This window comes from Phascolarctos cinereus, unplaced genomic scaffold, assembly GCF_003287225.1.
Source record: "Phascolarctos cinereus isolate Bilbo 61053 unplaced genomic scaffold, phaCin_HiC Scaffold_726;HRSCAF=1367, whole genome shotgun sequence".
Classification (NCBI taxonomy): Eukaryota; Metazoa; Chordata; class Mammalia; order Diprotodontia; family Phascolarctidae; genus Phascolarctos; species Phascolarctos cinereus.
In genome coordinates, this window is record NW_027556098.1 from 395,406,729 (window position 1) to 395,424,487 (window position 17,759).

The 17,759-nt window shown below is 46.9% G+C and overlaps 1 protein-coding gene across 2 annotated transcripts in view; it reads left to right on the forward strand.

The window, feature by feature from the left end:
* The window catches only part of DNAJC11 (DnaJ heat shock protein family (Hsp40) member C11), a 70,716-nt gene extending 52,983 nt beyond the window's left edge, over positions 1–17,733 (forward strand). For both annotated transcript variants that reach the window (XM_020974901.2, XM_078145718.1), the window contains exons 5-16: positions 5,965–6,093; positions 7,942–8,064; positions 8,560–8,633; positions 10,117–10,306; positions 11,487–11,572; positions 11,873–11,989; positions 12,896–13,051; positions 13,694–13,763; positions 14,911–14,968; positions 15,079–15,221; positions 15,728–15,857; positions 16,134–17,733. In XM_020974901.2, coding sequence (XP_020830560.1) covers positions 5,965–6,093; positions 7,942–8,064; positions 8,560–8,633; positions 10,117–10,306; positions 11,487–11,572; positions 11,873–11,989; positions 12,896–13,051; positions 13,694–13,763; positions 14,911–14,968; positions 15,079–15,221; positions 15,728–15,857; positions 16,134–16,159 — 1,302 coding nt within the window. In that variant the 3' untranslated portion in view covers positions 16,160–17,733. The remainder of the gene's footprint in view (positions 1–5,964; positions 6,094–7,941; positions 8,065–8,559; positions 8,634–10,116; positions 10,307–11,486; positions 11,573–11,872; positions 11,990–12,895; positions 13,052–13,693; positions 13,764–14,910; positions 14,969–15,078; positions 15,222–15,727; positions 15,858–16,133) is intronic.
* The last annotated feature ends 26 nt before the right edge of the window (positions 17,734–17,759 follow it).

Consider the following 17,759-nt stretch of genomic DNA (forward strand, 5'->3'; position numbering starts at 1 on the left):
CATTATCAACAGTTTCAGCTCATTTTGACTTTTAACATGAAGTCTAAGTGGGTCAGCATTCTCTCTACATCCACCTTGTTTCTTTAGCTACCTCTCCCTTTTCTTCCTTACCAGAATCGTTTCTCTTGGCGTTTTCAGAATGTCATTCTTGAGAGCATTCTGCCCCTCTCAGAGTGATTTCCCTGATAGAATTTTAGACTGTGGGATCTTATCTGTCCTTTTTGTGAACTTCAAATGATGTGTTTTCTCAACTAAAGATAATGATATTTTAAAATGACCATGAAAAGTACAAAAATGTTTACCTTCCATTTTCTTTTGCCTTAATCCTTAAGGGGAAAAGTGACCAAAGAATAGAATAGGTAAGTTCTTGATAACTGCCTTTTTCCTTCATTGAGGGTCCTGCTTCACATCTCCTATGGGATATAGGGGAGAATAAAGTATAGGCTGAAGAATCACTCTTTTGTGTAATGATTTTTCTTTAATGATCCAAGAAGAAGATAGGACATAAAGTAGACTAAGAGTAATCTAGAAACAAGGTTCACTCGTTAAAAGCACTTTGTAAGGTCAACATATTTTTTGAAGGCTTACTCCACACAAGGTACAGAAAAGTTAGATTTGGCCTTTTCCTCTTCCTTTTCCCCCTATCCTGTCCCCTTGGACATAGCCTTAAAAAATGCTTTGGGAACACCCTCTCCCCTCCCCCCACCAGCGAGCGATCCCTAGAGTGGCTCAGCCAAATCCACCACGTCCCCAGCTGGGAGAGAATGCCACTGCCCCATCTTTGCAGAGTTAGGGCGCTTTGGCTTTGGGCGGTGGAGGAAAAACTGAAAAAGTTGTGCTTCTTGTGTGAAAAGCACCATGCCTGGGTCATGAGAAACAATGACTTTGTAGAATGCAGAGAAGTGGGGGCAGCGAGGAGGTGAGTGGAAGGAGCTCTGGCCTTGGAGTCAGGAGCACCTGAGTTCAAATCCAGCCTCTGACACTTGACACTTACTAGCTGTGTGACCCTGGGCAAGTCACTTAACCCTGATTGCCTCACCAAAAAAACAAATAGCAACAACGAAAAGAATTCAGAGAAGCACCAGAAGACTTCAGTGAACCATTTCAGAGCAGAGTAAGCAGAGTCAGGTAAACAGAAGCAACCCTGTGCAATTAGAATAACCGAGCCTGGCCCAAGAGGAGGCGAGAGAATGCTTTTTGAACCACTCTTCTTTCTTTGCAGAGGGGGTGTGGCTGGTGCTGCAAGGATACTGCCAGATGTGGTCAAAGTGTGGGTCAGTTTTGATAAGTGGCCTTTAGGGTTTTTGTTTCTTGTTTTTTTTTTTTGTTTAGTTGGTTGGTTTTTGTTGTTTTTCCCTACAAGAGGGCATGGGTGAGGTACATATTTGGAAATTAATTAGATGGAAAGCCAAAGGCATCAATTTTTTAATTGCTTGTCCTGAGAGGCAGCTAGGGGTGCAGTAGATAGAGCACCAGCTCTGGAGTCAGAGGGACCAGAGTTCAAATCCAGCCTCCGACACATAACACTTACTAGCTGTGTGACTCTGGCAAGTCACTTAACCCCAATTGCTTCACAAAGAAAAAAGAGTAAAATTATTTGTCCTTTTAGTAGCTTCATCCCACTACTGCTGACCTCAGGACTTAGAGGATCTTTTTGGATGCCCGGTCCTTCTGATGAAGCGTGCTGCCATCCCCCTGTAACTCAGGAACTGTTGTTGACATCACTGTAAAGCCAGCATGGTAAACTAGTCTATCCAGACCCAGCTAGGTCAGCCCTCAGACAGCAGAGAGAGTTCATTTTGGGGTTGGTAACTTGTTAGGGCTGCCCAGAGCTGGAGCGCCACTGTCCTAAGCCTTTGAGGCCCCGGGCTTGCTGCCTCCCACCCCGACCCCTGTAGCCCCAGGGAAGCATCACAGTTTTACTGGAATGGAATGAGTTAATTATATGGGTATGAAAAAAGGAGTGCCTGTTTTCATTTTGACCATGATTGCGTGCCAGCAGCCAAAACTAAGGCTGTCAGCAAGGATGGTTCCAGGTGGGATAGTGTCAGGAGGAGTTAACCAAATGTTTTGTATCCTTCCTGCTTTGGGCTTGCCAAATGTGCCAGTGTGCCATAGTAGTTGGAAAAAGAAAAGTGTTTGTCTTCTTGAAAAGTGATTTCTGAGAGGTTTCAGAAAAGGCTAGTGTAAGGCTTTCATGACAGCAGGAATTTGAGCCTGAATATCAGTCAGATGGAAGCAGGTGTGATCCAGAAGGCACAAACCAGGTTGGAGTCTAGTTTTTGTTTACCAAGGTCCTTGGTGTCACGCTCCTGATCTCATCAGAACTCACATCTGACGCTTCTTACCAAACTTTTGGCCACCTGTTATCTTGGAGGTAGAAAGTGAATTCCAGCAATAACTAAAACCCTCTTTGGGAGGGGGAAGAGAAGGGAATGAGCATTTATTAAGTACTTGCTGCATGGCAGACACTGTGCTAAGCACTTTATCATTATCATCTCATTTTATCCTCCCAGCAGCCCTGAAAAAGAGATTCTGTAAAAATGCCCATTTTACAGTTGAGGAAACAGAGACAGCTAGAGGTGAAGTGACTCGCCCAGGGTCACATAACTAGTAAATGCGAGGTAGTATTTGAAATCAGATGCTCCTGACTACGGGCCCAGCATGATGCTTGCTGCCAGATTCATCTTGTTCTGTTACTGTGATCTGTTCAGTTTCAAAAGATGATTGCCTTGGGCTGGATGCGGAGTAGCCAACAGACATCAGACGCTCCCTAGATCATGAAAAGAAATCTCCTTGTACACTCCGTCACTGGATTTGTCATTTTCTTAAGTAGATGTATTTGAATTTCAGCATACTTGGCCCTTAAGTCATAAAAGTCTTCTTGGCTTCCACCAGTGTTTCTGTTTCGATTATTTTCCACAGACTTGGAGCAGCGTCAGAGCACTGCAGAGCCTCTGAAGCACAGGCGCCACTGTTGGCGTTTTCACAGTTACTTTGGCCTGGGTTTGAGGAGTGAGACTTGAGAAGTGGTTTTAAAGTCTTGAAAGCTAATGGGCCTTCTGGTGACTTGGGCGATGGTCAGTTTAAGGTCAGTGTAAACCTGTGTCCTGAACACAGCTTAGAGGCTGATGTCTCTGGCCGTGGAAGAGGAAAGAAAGCCCAATTTAATGCAGAGTCCTTCGGCTTGTTTTTGTCTCCTAAATCATTTGCCCATAAAGTAAAATCAAACCATCTGGGCTGAAATTACATGAAAACTTCACTTCACGATCATGTTTAAAGTCCCGAACTGAGGAGAAAAAAGAAGTAGACAGTTCATTCAGCAGGCCTTTCTTGTGTACCCACTGTGTGCCGGGCACTGTGCTGGATCCCAAGGATAGGGGGAAGGGAACAAACATTTATATAATACCTACTGTGTTCCAGGTTCTGGAGAAGTGCTTTACAGATATTTCTCATTTGATCCTCACAGCAACCCTGGCAGCTAGGTGCTATTATGATCCCCATTTTACAGTTGAGGAAACTGAGGTAGACAGAAGAAGACTTGCTTAGGGTCACATAGCTAGTAAATGCCTGAGGCCACATTTGAACACAGATCTTCCTGACCCCACGCTCTGTGCACTTTGGTGCCCCTTAGCTGCCTCAAAGACAAACATAAAACAGTCAATAACATGTACATTGATAAGGAAATTGGTTGGTTTGGTCTCAAAGAGGACCAAAATGACATCACTATATTGGAGTCAAGCTACAGTGTGTCCAACTGGTTGATCAGACACAGTCCATGTGCATGTTTGGGGTGGAGATGGCCCTAAATTTGCGCATCTCACATTGCTTTTGAACTACTGTAGTTCTGCTTTGTTCATAGAACATAGCGCCTTGTTTGACACGGGCACACCATGTTGGACAGTCTTGTGCCAATGTCTCCCATGTTACACAATCAATTCCAAAGTTGATAAGGAAATACAAAATATATAAATACTAAATGTATGTGTAGATATATAGAGACATGTAAAATAAATGCAAAGTAATTTGAAGAGTCAATAAACTGGGAAGATCAGAAAAGGCCTCAGTTAGAAGGTGGTATTGGAGTTGAGCCTTGATGATAGCTGCGGATTCTGAGAGGTGGGAGCGTAGGAGTAGTGCATCCCAGACATGGATGACAAAGACACAGGGGCATGTGTGTCCAGGGAATAGCAAATGTGTGTCCAGGGAGCAACAATAGGCCAGTGAAGAAGAGCCAGCGGGGTTACTTGTCTTTCCCAGCAGGCCAGACCAGCTCTATGAGGATAGAAATTATGCTAGATCATGCACAAGAACATTCATGACAGTACAAAGTTGACTCTAAAAAATTTTGAACAAATTTATAATATGTGAGAGTTTAGTAATATTTTGTTTTTAACTATTTTTACTTTATTAAATGTTTCCCAATTTCATGTAAAAAATTTTTTTAATCTTTTTTTTTAATTTTGAGTTTCAAATTCACTCCCTGTCTTCCACCTCTCCCCTGTCCCTGAGATGGCAAGCAATTTCATGTTGATTATATGTATAAGGTCATGCAAAACATATTTCCATATTAGTTGTGTTGCAAAAGAAAACACAAACAAAATAATAAAAATAAAGTTTTAAAAAGGATGCTTTAATCTGCATTCAGACTCCACTCTCTCTGGAGATGGATAGCATTTTTCACTTCTGGGTCTTTTGGAATTGTCTTAGATCACTGTCTTGATCAAAGTAGCCAAGTCTTTCACAGTCGATCATCCCTACGATATGGCTGTTACTGTGCACAAACGTCTTCTGGTTCTGTGCACTTCACCCTGCATCAGTTCATATAAGTCTTCCCAGGTTTTTCTGAAGCCATCCTGCTTGTTTATTTCATGTTTTGTGATCTGCACACAGGAGTGCTCTATTTAAAACCACGGCATCTGCTTCCCTAAGTTTCCCACTCTCCCAGCCCTGCCAGAATTCAGATTGCATCCATGAGTATGTTTTATTTCTTTGGGCGATTGTCCTATCTTTGAAAATAGAATGGTGAATTTTGGAAGTCTTGGGAGCTTTGGTCAACCACAAGAACCAGCCACAGTTCCAGAGGACTTGAGATGAAATGTTTTACCCACCTCCAGGGGAGGAAGCATGAGGGCTCAGAGGGCCATTGAGGCATGGGCTTTATTTTCTTTTGGACAAAGCTAGTTTAGGAATTTGTTTTAACCTTTTAAAAAATTATATAGATATATGTTTTTATAATAACTATACCTGTTTATAATGAGGTTTGTTCTTATTGCTTTCTCAGTGAGAGGTGTGGGAGTGTGGACCTGAAAATAGAATAAGACTTTAATTTTATTTTTAAAATAAGCCATCATGTTGGAATGGAAAGAACCCAGGCCTTAGAATTAACCCTGGCTTTGAATCAGTCTCTGATGTTGACCCTTGTGTGGGCAAAGTCTCTTCACCTTTCTGAGCCTTGGCTTCCTCATCTTGGAGATGGGTGTGATACGACTTAAGGTTGTCGTGAAGGAAACCTTCAAGCTCTAAATGCTATGTATTCTCAAGCTACCCACCACGTTTCTCATCTGTGAAAGAAGGCAACTGATCTTAGGCTCCTGGATGTAGAGCAGGAAGGGACCCGAGAGTCATCTGGCCAGCACATCCATTTTATAGACGAGGAAAGGGAGGCCAAGAGTGTCACCCAGGTGGTGATAAGTCAGTCCATTCTCAGGTGCTCTGGCTCCGGGTCAGCTTCTCTTCCCTGCAGCATTTCAGCTCTAATAGCTGTGATTCTTGATGGCTGCCGGTCTCCTCCCCTGTGACCTCCACGCTCATGAGAAGCTGGGCTGGGTGCAGGATGGTGCACTATCTGCTGGCTTCCCGAGTGACTGTGGGATATTGTGGAATGCCGAGGGAGCTGTTGTTTCCTGGCTGTACGCACCAGACACGTTTGCTTTGGCTCACCCTTGTCTTTCCTGTCTCCAGGGAACCATCAGCATTGGAATAGATGCCACTGACCTCTTTGACCGCTATGATGAGGATTATGAAGATGGCCCTGGGCGCGGCTTTCCTCGGATTGAAATTAACAAAATGCACATTTCCCAGTCCATCGAGGTAAGGTCTAACATCCCCTGTGCCAGTGCAGGGAAGGCCCCTGGCACCGAGCAGCAAGGGGGGGGGGGGGGGGGGGGGCGGCTGTCTCATCTTTGTTTAGGAAGAAAGAGCTGTGCTTATCAACCTTAACGATGATGGGGAGGTTGACAGCTGACATTTACATGATACCTACTGCATGCCAAGCACTATGCTGAGTGCTTTTTACAAATACTTTCTCATTTGATCCTCGCAACAGCCCTGGAAGTGGGTGCTATTATTATCCCCATTTTAACTTGAGGAAGCTAAGGCAGACAGAAATTAAGGGACTGGCCCAAGGTCATACAGCTAGTAAGTGTCTGAGGCCAGATTTGAATCCATGAAGCTGAGTCTTCCTGACTCTGGGCCCAGTGCTCTATCCACCGCATTATGTAGCTATATATTATTTTTATGCCTAAATGTTTAAATATTACATATTAAGTATTTATAATTTTTTATTTAAAATGTATAAAAAAACAAAAACCCTCTGGTTGCAGCTAAATCTTGTTTTGATGGTGTTTCAGACATTTTAATAGGTACAAATATTTGTACTGATTCCTTCAACAAAGACCTACTGTGTACTGAACACTGTGTTGGGTACCCAGGATACAAAGACAAGAGTATATCCCATTCTTCTGAGGAAAAATACCATATTTGTTCATGATAAGCCAGTACAAACATATGCTAAGTAAAATGGGAGAAGGCCTTGAGACTGCATGGTCAGGTGTCTCTGGTTGTGACCAGTTGCTGGGCTTGGTCCTAATGATGGTCAGCCTGAAAGCTGTAAGGGCCCTCCTTTTCCAGGGCAGAGAGTGAGGCCAGAGGGGCCGAGTGACCGATCCCTGTCACACAGGTGGGAGTGACAGGACCAGGGCTTCAATCCAGTGCTTTGTACCCCGTTGCCTCTCATTCTACAAGTCCAGTCCACAGTGGATGCCTAAAGGCCACAAGTGACCAGGAGAGGTGATTTTAAAATGCAGTCTGGTGTCCCTTGGATATCCACCAGCCCCCTCTATTTCTCTCTACACTGACTTCTGTTCTGAGGTCACTGTAATTCAGTCCTCTAGGCTCTAAGTTGGTTAAGTGAAGAGACAGCTTGTCTTGGTAGATAGAGGCCTGGCCTGTAAATCAGAAAGACCAGGGTTCAAGTCTTACTTCCCATCCATACTGGCTATGTAATTGGCAAGCCACTGAACCCCTCTCTGTGCCCCAGGCAGCTCTCCAAAACTGTCGGGCGCACACAAGCTGCGGATCTGCCATAGTGTAAGAGATTTCCGTGCTGGGAATCTCCTCTCCCCCCTCAGCAAAATCACAGAGGCGGACTTAGAAAAACAAGTGGAATCACCATTCTGCAGGAGGCCCATCCAGAAGACAGTGAGCCATCAGGCATGGCTGCCCCGGATTCCCTGGTGCTGATTCTAGGAAGCTCATGGTCCTCCTGGAGCTGTCCAGAAGCCCTGAGGGAGGCCAGATGCTGGGCAGTCAGGACAGTCTGGGGCAGTCACAGACAGTGCTCCCAGGGCAGTAAAATGAAAATGTCGCTGCAGTTTGGCCCAATAAGAGCCCAGCTCTTACTGTAGGCTATGGCCTTGTGAAGTCGGGCTATAAAAGTACTCAGAACGTGTTAACTCACGGGTCCCAGGCAGTCCAGTTAGCCAAGTGCTTGCTGCACCTGAGAAAGGAAGAAAGCAGTTTAGGTGATCACGCATGGCCACAGGCTGCTGATCGGGGAGTCATCTGCAGATTTGACTGCGTCCTTATAACATATTCATTAGGCTGCTGCAATCGGAACTGCTCATAGCTTTGGTTCATCCAGCAAATGTTGTTCCCCAGGCACCCTTGACAACAACTGACACAGCCATCCTCTCTGGAAGCCTCTCAACCCAGAATGGGAATGGAGGAGGTTCCATTAACTTTGCCCTCCGGCGAGTGACCTCTGCAAAAGGATGGGGAGAGGTAAGAGTGGCTTATTGGCCAGGCCTTCTTTCTGCCCATCATAGACTGTTTGCTGGGCATTGCCCAAACTCTGTTCAGTAGAGACCATTTTGTGTAGTAAAAGCCAACCCCCAGATGGTCTGAGGATAGCCAGATCAGGGCATACGGCAGATTCTAAGCTCCAGGCAAAGACTATAAGTAAGCTCAGGCTATTGGCCATGCCACACTGATTTCTTAATTCTAGGGGAATTTTCTCTCCTACCCTAAGACAGGCAGGGCAGGCAGTGGCTTCTCTGTCTCCGAAGGGAGGCTGCCCCCTTGCTTGCTTGTTCTTTCTCAGACTTCAAAGCCTGCCCTCTTGATTGAGTCCCTAGAACAGAACCCGGGTGGAGAAGGGGGGTGGTGTCTAATGGCTGTGAGGGTGAAGCCCCTCTGGAGGGGGTTGTCCATATGAGACCTTGGTAGCAGCTGTAAGATGAAAACATTTCTGACTTTTCTTCCTTTCTGTCTAAACAGTTTGAATTTGGAGCCGGAGACCTTCAGGGCCCCTTATTTGGCCTAAAGCTGTTTCGTAACCTTACACCAAGATGGTAAATTTAATATAAAGTAATCATCTGTTTTGTTGCTCCTTGTAGATTTAGAATTGATTGTGACTTCTTATTCCTATTGCCTCACATGATGCCAGGCATGTAGTAGCTGCAGTAGACATTTGTTGAATTGAATTGATTGCAGTGAATAGAGCCCTGTGTTTGATTTGAGATGATAGGAGAATGTGGTTCTCTAATTTTTTGGCCTGAGTAAAGATTTGTTCCATAGTAGGGGAACTTTGTAATTTTTCTAGCCATGCTTAGTTGTCAGCTGTATTTACACCAAGGCCTTAACAGAGAGGCAGCATCAGGCCATAGAAAAAGTGATGATGGTCTTGGAATCAGAAGACCTCCATTTGAATCCTCCCTCCTCAGCCTCTAGACCGTCGGTAAGCTGTTCCCCCCCAACACACACACTTTTTTTCATCAGTAAAATGTGGGGGTCATTCTGGCCCTCTAAGGTGCCTTACAGCTTTACAGCCCATGATCCTCTGAACTGCCTACCAAGCCCCCCTTCTTCATCCTCGCTCTTTGTTACCATTGTTGCCTCCAGAACCATAGGTGTGAGGTCCTAAGTTTCCCCGTTTTGAAAGCACCCATGCAAACTCAGTTTGAAGAACAAGGTAGAAAACAATACAAAATCCTTGTACTTTGTATAGAAATATTACAGAGAGAAAAACTGGCATGGGTTCTGTTTCAGGTACAAATGTGTCATTTTTATTTATTCCAAAAGAAAATTTCTCAGATGCAGTATTCTTGTTCCTTTTTTCAAATGGGAGACTTTCAAAGCTTGGGGAGTGGGGAGAGAGGAGAAGAAAAGAGGAAGGAGGGGACAGAGACAAAGAGAGGGGGGAGAAGAGAAAGGGGAGAGGGGAAAGAAAGGGAAGGGAGAGAGAGAAGGAGGGAGACAAAGGAAAAGAGGCATGCAGAGAAAGAGATGGAGAAAGGGAGAGTGGAAAAAAGAGGCATACAGGAGAGAAAGAGGAAGTGGAGGAGGGAGAGGGAGAATGGAGAGAGAGAGAGAGAGAGAGAGAGAGAGAGAGAGAGAGAGAGAGAGAGATATTAGAATAGAGTAAGTTTACAAGCTTCATGTGCCCGTTTTAATGGCATGAAATAACCTTCTGTAGCCAGAAGGTGGCACAAGTTTCCTCTTTCAAAAATCTAACTTGCAAAGAAATGTTAAAAGAAATCATAGACTGGGGATTCATATTAGAAATTGGAGTGTGGTGTACGTCACGTGAATGGGTGCCCTTTGTCAGCGTCCAGTCAGTGCAGCCTGAGGCAGTGCCCACCGGGCCTGGAGTCTGGCCTATGTTGTCGGAGACCAGCAGGATGACTGACTGAGAATCGCCCTTTTTTCAGGCACTGCCTCCTTCTACCCTGGGGGCCTGTGATGAATGAAGGGCTGGTCAGTTCTAGAATCACTGGGAAGAGAGGGCAGGTGATAGATATTGTGGCTGATCTGCTGCTGTTACTTCTTCTCCAGCTTTATTACGACCAATTGTGCTCTGCAGTTTTCATCCCGGGGAATCCGGCCCGGCCTGACCACTGTGTTGGCAAGGAACCTCGATAAGAACACCATGGGCTATCTGCAGTGGCGATGGGGCATCCAGTCGGCCATGAATACGAGCATTGTCCGGGACACGAAGACCAGCCACTTCACCGTGGCCTTTCAGGTGAGCTGCAGCAGAGGGCTTGCCATGCAGGGAACAAAGGAAGTACAGAGGTGCCTCATCCCAGGCTTTGGGGTGAGGCCGTGGTCACCGTTCCCTCTCTCAGCCCCTCGTTGCCCTTTTTAAGCCTGGCCGCTGTGCCTCGTGGGGAGGATGTAACGTGGCTGGGCAGCTGAGGTCACTCTGTACTTGTAGAACACTTGTTTGGAGGCTATGAGGTCGTCCTCAATTTCTAATGTGAATGGAATGATTGTCCCCCAAAGAGGAATGTGACTTAATGCCCTGGAAGAGCCCGTATTCTGGTAGAAAAATGTATGGATTGTAAAGCTTGGAGGGCTTTCAGCAGCCCAGAGTTAGGGGTACAGGCCAGACTGGCGGCCCTTTGCTGAGGGGCCCAGAGCAGCTCACAGGGGCTCATCATTCCAGAATAACAGGACCGCCAGCCCAGTGAGAGAGGGAGCATCAGTATTATCTCCATTTTGCAGATGAGGAAGCTAAGGCTCAGAGAAGGAAGGTGACTTGCCCCATGGTCACATACCTTGTAAGTGCTGGAGCTAGGATTTGAACCAGCTCTCCTGTCTCCACTTCCAGAGCTCCTTTTCCTAGAGTGCATTGCTAGAATTTTTATCCTCAATGCATTAGGCCTGGCAGCTGTCATAGCTCCAATGTCCCGGGGACCCCAGAACACTTGGATTCAACACATTGGGAACTGCCCATCGTGTGCAAAGGCCCACAAAGACAGGCCAGAGCTTGTGTGGCCTGCGAGGCTCACAGTCTAGTAAGGGGTTCAAACACCAATGAGATTAACATCGTATTTACAGTATTACCTGACAGATACACCAGATGAGGTTCAGAGGCTCTGTGATGTCTAACAGAAAAGGTCATTCATTGCCATTTGTCAGGGTTGGCTTCATGGGGGAGGTGATATATGAGTTGATCCATAGGAATTCAGTGGGAAAAGAGGGAAAGGGAAAAACCTTTTAGGCATGGGATCAGTGTGAGCAAAGGTCTGGAGCACACGTGTGTGGGGCGGACAGTGGTCTGGTTTGGTTGGAGCATAGCATGCCTGGGGTGGAGGGTAGAGGGTTATGAAGTAAGGCTAGAGTGATGAAGTCATGCCACACATCTGGTTTTGCCAAGGAACGGTATAACTGATGTCCTTTCCCACCCTCTCTTTTCAAAGCTTGGAATCCCCCACTCCTTTGCATCGATCAGCTATCAATATAAATTCCAAGATGATGATCAGACACGTGTGAAGGGTTCTCTCAAGTAAGTCCCAGACAGGTCATCATTGCTTCCAACACAGAAGTATGTTGGTTTAGCAAGGTGTTTTCTGATCAGGTTGGGGGGAGTTGGTATAAGGTACGTTGCTACATGATTTGTCTGATGGTGCCAGCTGCAGTTGGCTCTGCTGGTTAAATGAAGTGGGAAAATGTCAGTTATAACCATACCTGTGGCTGGGAGGGATGTGTCATTGAGAAGGAAGGTCAGTCATTGTCTCCCTCCCCTAAAGAGAACAGCACTGAAACATCTCTCTTGGTCTTACCCTGTCTGGTGTGGTCTTCCTAGGGCAGGTTTCTTTGGGACGGTGGTAGAGTATGGAGCAGAGAGGAAGATTTCTAGGCACAGTATTTTAGGAGCTACTGTCAGCGTTGGAGTCCCACAGGGTGTCTCTCTCAAAATCAAGTAAGTTAAACCCTGGAAATTGGCTAGACATCTCACCCAAGTGGGAGCAGTCCCTGTGGGGGTACCCTTTGGTGGGCAGCTTCATCCCTGATGTGGGAGTTAGTGCCAAGGAGACAAGCAGTTGTGGCTTCCAGTTGTGGGGGTCTGAGGTTTCTGTGGATCACACCCCTGATTCAGAAAGGAGAGTAGATGCAAAAGAACAGATCTGTTGAAGTTTTAAGGCCCTGAGCTGGAGCCATTCAGACAGGCTTCACACCCACAAAACAGCCTTTCCATGCCATGAAAGAAGCCTTTCTCATACCTAGAACTAGTTGTACCACATGGCGTTATCGGCGTGTAAACAGTTTCTCTGCTGTTTCATTTTTGCCTTGTTCACACACTGCAGAAATCTTTCCGATAAATTGTCTTTAGCTAATTGTCCATCCCTGTCCCAAGCTCTGATTGCCAAACTCACATTCGTCCAGCAGGTGGCATCAGAGCCCCAAAAGTGAACTCTAATCCTTGTCTACCTTTTCAATTCTTGACAGATTAAAACATTCCTCTTTTCCACCTCATCCCTCCTCGAGTACTCCCCCTCCTGTACAGTAAATGACACCAATTGAACTGAATTTCTGTTTCTTAGAACAGAATCCATATCCCACACTTTCAGGCCTGGCCTGCAGTGGTTCTTGCCATCCCACGGAGAACAGACTCATTGCTTTACCCTTGAAACCAGCTGGTGCTGATGTCCTTATGGCCATCACATATCTCCTACACAGGTTCCCGCATTTGTGCAGTAGGAGACTTGACGAAGGGTCAGTCAGAAGAGAGTTTGGCCCCAGAGCAAACTTATCCCATGAGACTGAGTTATATTGTTTATCTGGACGCCATCTTGGGAAACTGAGCCTTCTCCTTCTTATTTTGTAGGCTGAACAGGGCCAGCCAGACTTATTTCTTCCCTATTCACTTGACGGATCAGCTCCTTCCCAGTGCTATATTCTATGCCACCGTGGGACCTCTGGTTGTTTACTTTGCCATGCACCAACTAGTCATCAAACCATACCTCAGGGCTCAGAAAGAGAAGTGAGTTTGTCCTTTCTCCCTGGGACTGCTTTTGCCTAAGAATATGCTGCGTCTGTGGGAACTGTGTGTCCTGAGATCCCTGAAGGCCTGAGAAATGTGATGAAGAATGGGGAATGGGAGTCATTTGGTTGGAATCACTCTGACCTAAAGTCACTGCAGAAGTACTAGAATGCCACTATATTTGATGGGATGAAGGGGTTCGCCAAGAAGGAGGGGGCAGTAGTGAAGATAAGGAGTGACTTTGCTATAAGAAAATTACAAGAGTAAGTCCAAGTGACCTTTAACAAAAACTACAATCCTGGGAGCTTTCACAGTGAGTTGAATTGCATCATATGATTCTCCTCCTTTACTGTGATTTAGTCTCTCTGCACTGGTGAGGTTTTGCTAGATAGGGTCTGCTTTCAGAAAAGTTAGGTGTCCCTCATATTCCATTGGAGCAGTTAGGTGGCAGCATCATGAGGTCATATGAATGGGCTGTCCAGCTCTTCCTCACAGGTGGGCATGATGCCACCTTAACAAGCCTAGAGAAGCCCCAGAGCTAGAGTCACACCTTCTGCCAGAGGGTCTGACAGAGAGGCTGACTCTTTGTACTCCTGTGGAATACCATGTGGCTCACGTGTGGCTTGTGTTTTTTTTTGTAAGAGAACTGGAGAAGCAGAGAGAGAATACAGCCACTGACATCCTGCAGAAGAAACAGGAGGCAGAATCTGCTGTGAGTGACCCAGGGCCGGGCCATTGGGCATTGTGCACTTGGTCCCAGCGCTTCCCATGCCTTTTGTCATCATGGGCAGTTGAGAGCACCAGGGGCCCTGCACATGACTTTCAAGTGTGACTCAGACCCTTCATATGATTGTTTTTATGCTTTGATAATTAGCTTTTCTGTCCCGTCCCCTTCCCCCTCCCCCCGGCCAGCCATCACCAGTGACCCCTTCTGACCCCTTCCTTATGACAGAGTTAAAACTTGTCTGACGAAGCGACTGCATCTGGCTGCAGCCCCGTCTTCCTCTCTTGAGAAGGAAGATGTGTGCTTCTTTTCTAGAGGACTCTTTTCAGGGACCAAGACTGACCTTTGCAATTAGTCCATTTGGCTGACTTTTAGTACCATGTTCATCTACTACATTGTAGTCACTGGGTACATTTCTCTTGGCTCTGCTTTCTTCATCCTGCATCAGTCCATATGTCTCCTCAGGCTTCTCCGAATTCTTCACACTCATCATGTCTTCTCTGTGCCCTTTTACTTTAGGAATACCACTGTGATGTAGCTGATGAGCCCCAAATGGTGGTCTCTGCCATCTAGAGTTTATGGCAGCGGGGCTGATGGGTTGTTTTTTTTTTTTTTGCTTTCTGGTGAGGCAGTCAGGGTTAAGTGACTTGCCCAGGGTCACCCAGCTAGTGTCAAGTGTCTGAGGTTGGATTTGAACTCATGTCCTCCTAACTCCAAGGCTGGAGCTCTATCCACTGCACCACCTAGCTGCCCCAGGAATGATGATTTTTAAAAGCTGGGCACACCTTTCCTCCTTCCTCTCAGCAGCTCAGTGTAATACTTTCATTAAAGGCAGTCCTCTAGAGGCATTCTCAGCTTCTCCCCCAGGCCTCAGGAGCTCCATGGAAGGCCACTTCACTTTTCCCCCAGCCCAAGCCTGAGTTAACCCTAAGGTTGCCATGTAGTCAGGAAGCTCTCCCTGTCAGGGCGGTCCCATTCCTGGAGCTGAAGACTGAGGTTCTCAGCTTGGGCTTGTTTGTGGCTGGCTCTCTGCCTTCCCCCTAACTCCACCTGTTTTCATTGCTCCTTATTTTGGTTTCCTCTCTGTGGCGGGACCCAGTGAAAGCTGACTTCTACCATCTTGGTTCATTGGCAGGTTCGGTTGATGCAGGAATCTGTACGAAGAATAATCGAGGCAGAGGAGTCCAGAATGGGTAAAAGCACCGTCAGCTTTATTGGGTCAAGGGGGCTCTGGGTACTGGAGGGGAGCAAAGCAGGGGGGCAAGGGCACCTTCTCTGGGCCGTAACTCACTGTGTTCCTCAGGACTGATCATCCTGAACGCCTGGTATGGCAAGTTTGTCAATGACAAGAGCAGGAAGAACGAGAAAGTGAAGGTGATCGATGTCACTGTCCCCCTGCAGTGCTTGGTGAAGGACTCCAAGCTAATCCTCACGGAAGCCTCCAAGGTACCGGCCTTGCCATGCCCACAGGATGGGGGGAGGCGGATGGTGACAGTGGCAGGCAAGCTGACTGATTGGATGTTGTTAAATTCCCTCAGAGCCCAAGCCAGGATTCTGCCATGCCCTTTGGTCACAGAACCTGTAGAAGGCTGGGCATACAGTAAACAAGTATATAAATAGGTTTGATGCCAACCTTCCAGAACTCAAGAGCTTCCTTAAGGAAGGACTAGAGTCTCTGGGTTTTTGTTTCATTTTTCCACTTGGCAGAGGTGCTCCTGTGGAGACACAGACTTGTAGGATGAGAAGGGAAGGACCTGTGTTGGGACTGGAAGCCTGGGACCGAAGAGGGAACTTTTAGAGCCAATGGTTGTGTTTTCCAGAGGCCTGTCTTCTAGGGATAATTTTTGATGTTGATGCTGCGTCCTGTTATGGCTACCCTGGTTAGCTTCCAGGCCAAACTTTAGGAGGATTTGCAGGGCTGACTCATGGTATCTCTGTGTCTGTCATCACAGGCTGGGCTTCCTGGGTTTTATGACCCATGTGTGGGTGAAGAGAAGAGCCTAAAGGTGCTTTACCAGTTTCGAGGAGTGCTGCACCAAGTGATGGCATCAGACAAAGAAGCCCTTCGGATACCAAAGCAGTGTAAGTCATCCTGCCCTGTCCTGCCCACCTGTCCTCCAGGGGCGACTGCTCTGGGACACAGTCTGTCCTCGAGGTACCCACATGTAGAGGTAGCAAGCCATGTTCTTGCCTTTGGATGACTGGGCTGAACCCATCATCTGGCAACAGGAGGCTGAGAACCCCCACTGTACTGGCCCCGTGGGCTCCAGACAGACCCTCCCTGTTATGCCACTGCTCTGCATGTAACAGGACTACAATCAATTCCTCCCAGCCCTGAGCCTGTCTTTCCTCTCACAGCTCACAGGATCGATACTGATGGATAAACCTTATGAGAAAACAAGGGGTCAAGAAGATGCTGCAAAACTGCTTTTCCTGGGAGTCTGAAAGTTTGGAAGCACATGAAACAGAAACCTACAGATGTTTTCATTTTGTATTATTCCTATAGAAGGTCATTTACCAATTATGTGAAGGGACACATAACCACCCCAGCTTTCATGGGTACTGTAGTACTAAGGTAATCCTGCCCTTGACTACAACCACAAAGCTGACAGATGCCCATTTCCTGGAGGAGCCTGTGGGCACAGAGCATGGCCCTGCTGGGAAGAGGGCCCCTCGGGGCACAGAGCCCTGGGTCACATCCTCCGGCATCGGAGCGACAGTGGCCCACCAACCCCAAGTTTCAGGGCTCTTTCATGAGGTGTATGTGGGACATTGTGCCCTCTCCCTTACTTCTGGAGGCTTCCTGCAAACCAAAAGGAAAACACGGGCCATGGTGTGGTCCTGATGATGAAGTGAGTAAGCATCCACACCAGCTTCCTCCCGACAATCTTCATGTCTTGTGATTACCGAAAAGGGGATTTGGAGAAGGTTCTGAATTTACTGAATGAATGCTTGTTACCTGAGAACAGCGAACATGTCTGGAAGACATCTTTGCCTTTCCCACTGCATTTGTCTTTATATTACCACTAAAACTGTGAACCCTAGGCCCAGGATTTGGCTTTCTCCCAGTGTAACTAGGATTACCTGCCTCCCCCACACATTGCATGGAAAACCATGGATCCTTCCCATGTTTTCAGCCAATCTGGCTGAGAACTGGGACCACTGCCCACTTACTGGACAAGGAGAAGGCCACAGGGAGACAAGGGAGAAACATTAGCCTGATTGGGAGAAAACTGGCCAATGCTGTAGAGAGGTGCTAATTGAGTGAGTCTGTAAAACCCCTCGAAAAGACTTCCTGTAGGAGTGGGCAGGCAGGGCTCCCTCTAGCAGGTGGCCCCAGGGATAGCCAGGGGGCACATCCTCCCCACTTACAGGAAGAGTGGGGTGGTTCTGCTCTAGAAGGTCCTCTTTTTTGACCTGCCCGTTGTAGTGGAGGCAGAAGGTGTTAGGAACCAGGATACACTTGAATAGTCTTCCAAGTTACCTGTAGTAATCAGTCCAACAAGCAAACAGGCCCGTGCTCTTGGTTGTGGAATGGCCTTGTTCCTGTGCACCTCCGAGGGTTATGTAGCTCTATTCTAAGTGCAATCACATGAGCAGGAGTTTGATTTGCAGGGGCCCAGCCTTCTGCCCCCCCCACAGCTACTAGAATCAAGCTCTCCATGCCTGGGCTTTGGTATCGGCGTAATCAGTCATGCTCCCTCCCCCAAATTTTTAAGAAACAAACAGTTCAGGTTGTCTAATTCTGTGACATTCATGCCCATTTTTACAATGTTTCCTATACCTGAAGCTAATACAAATTGTGCAATAAACTTTGCCAAAGGACTCTGACTTCACGCGGCCCGTTGTCCCCTTTGCTGCAGATGGTTCTTGTGGGTACCAATTTTCTTCATTTTGTTGAAGCTGGTTGTACAGAAGGCACTGTATTGTCAATAATAAACCCTTTCTGAAAGCTGGAGCTGGGACTCATTTTTCAAAAGCACG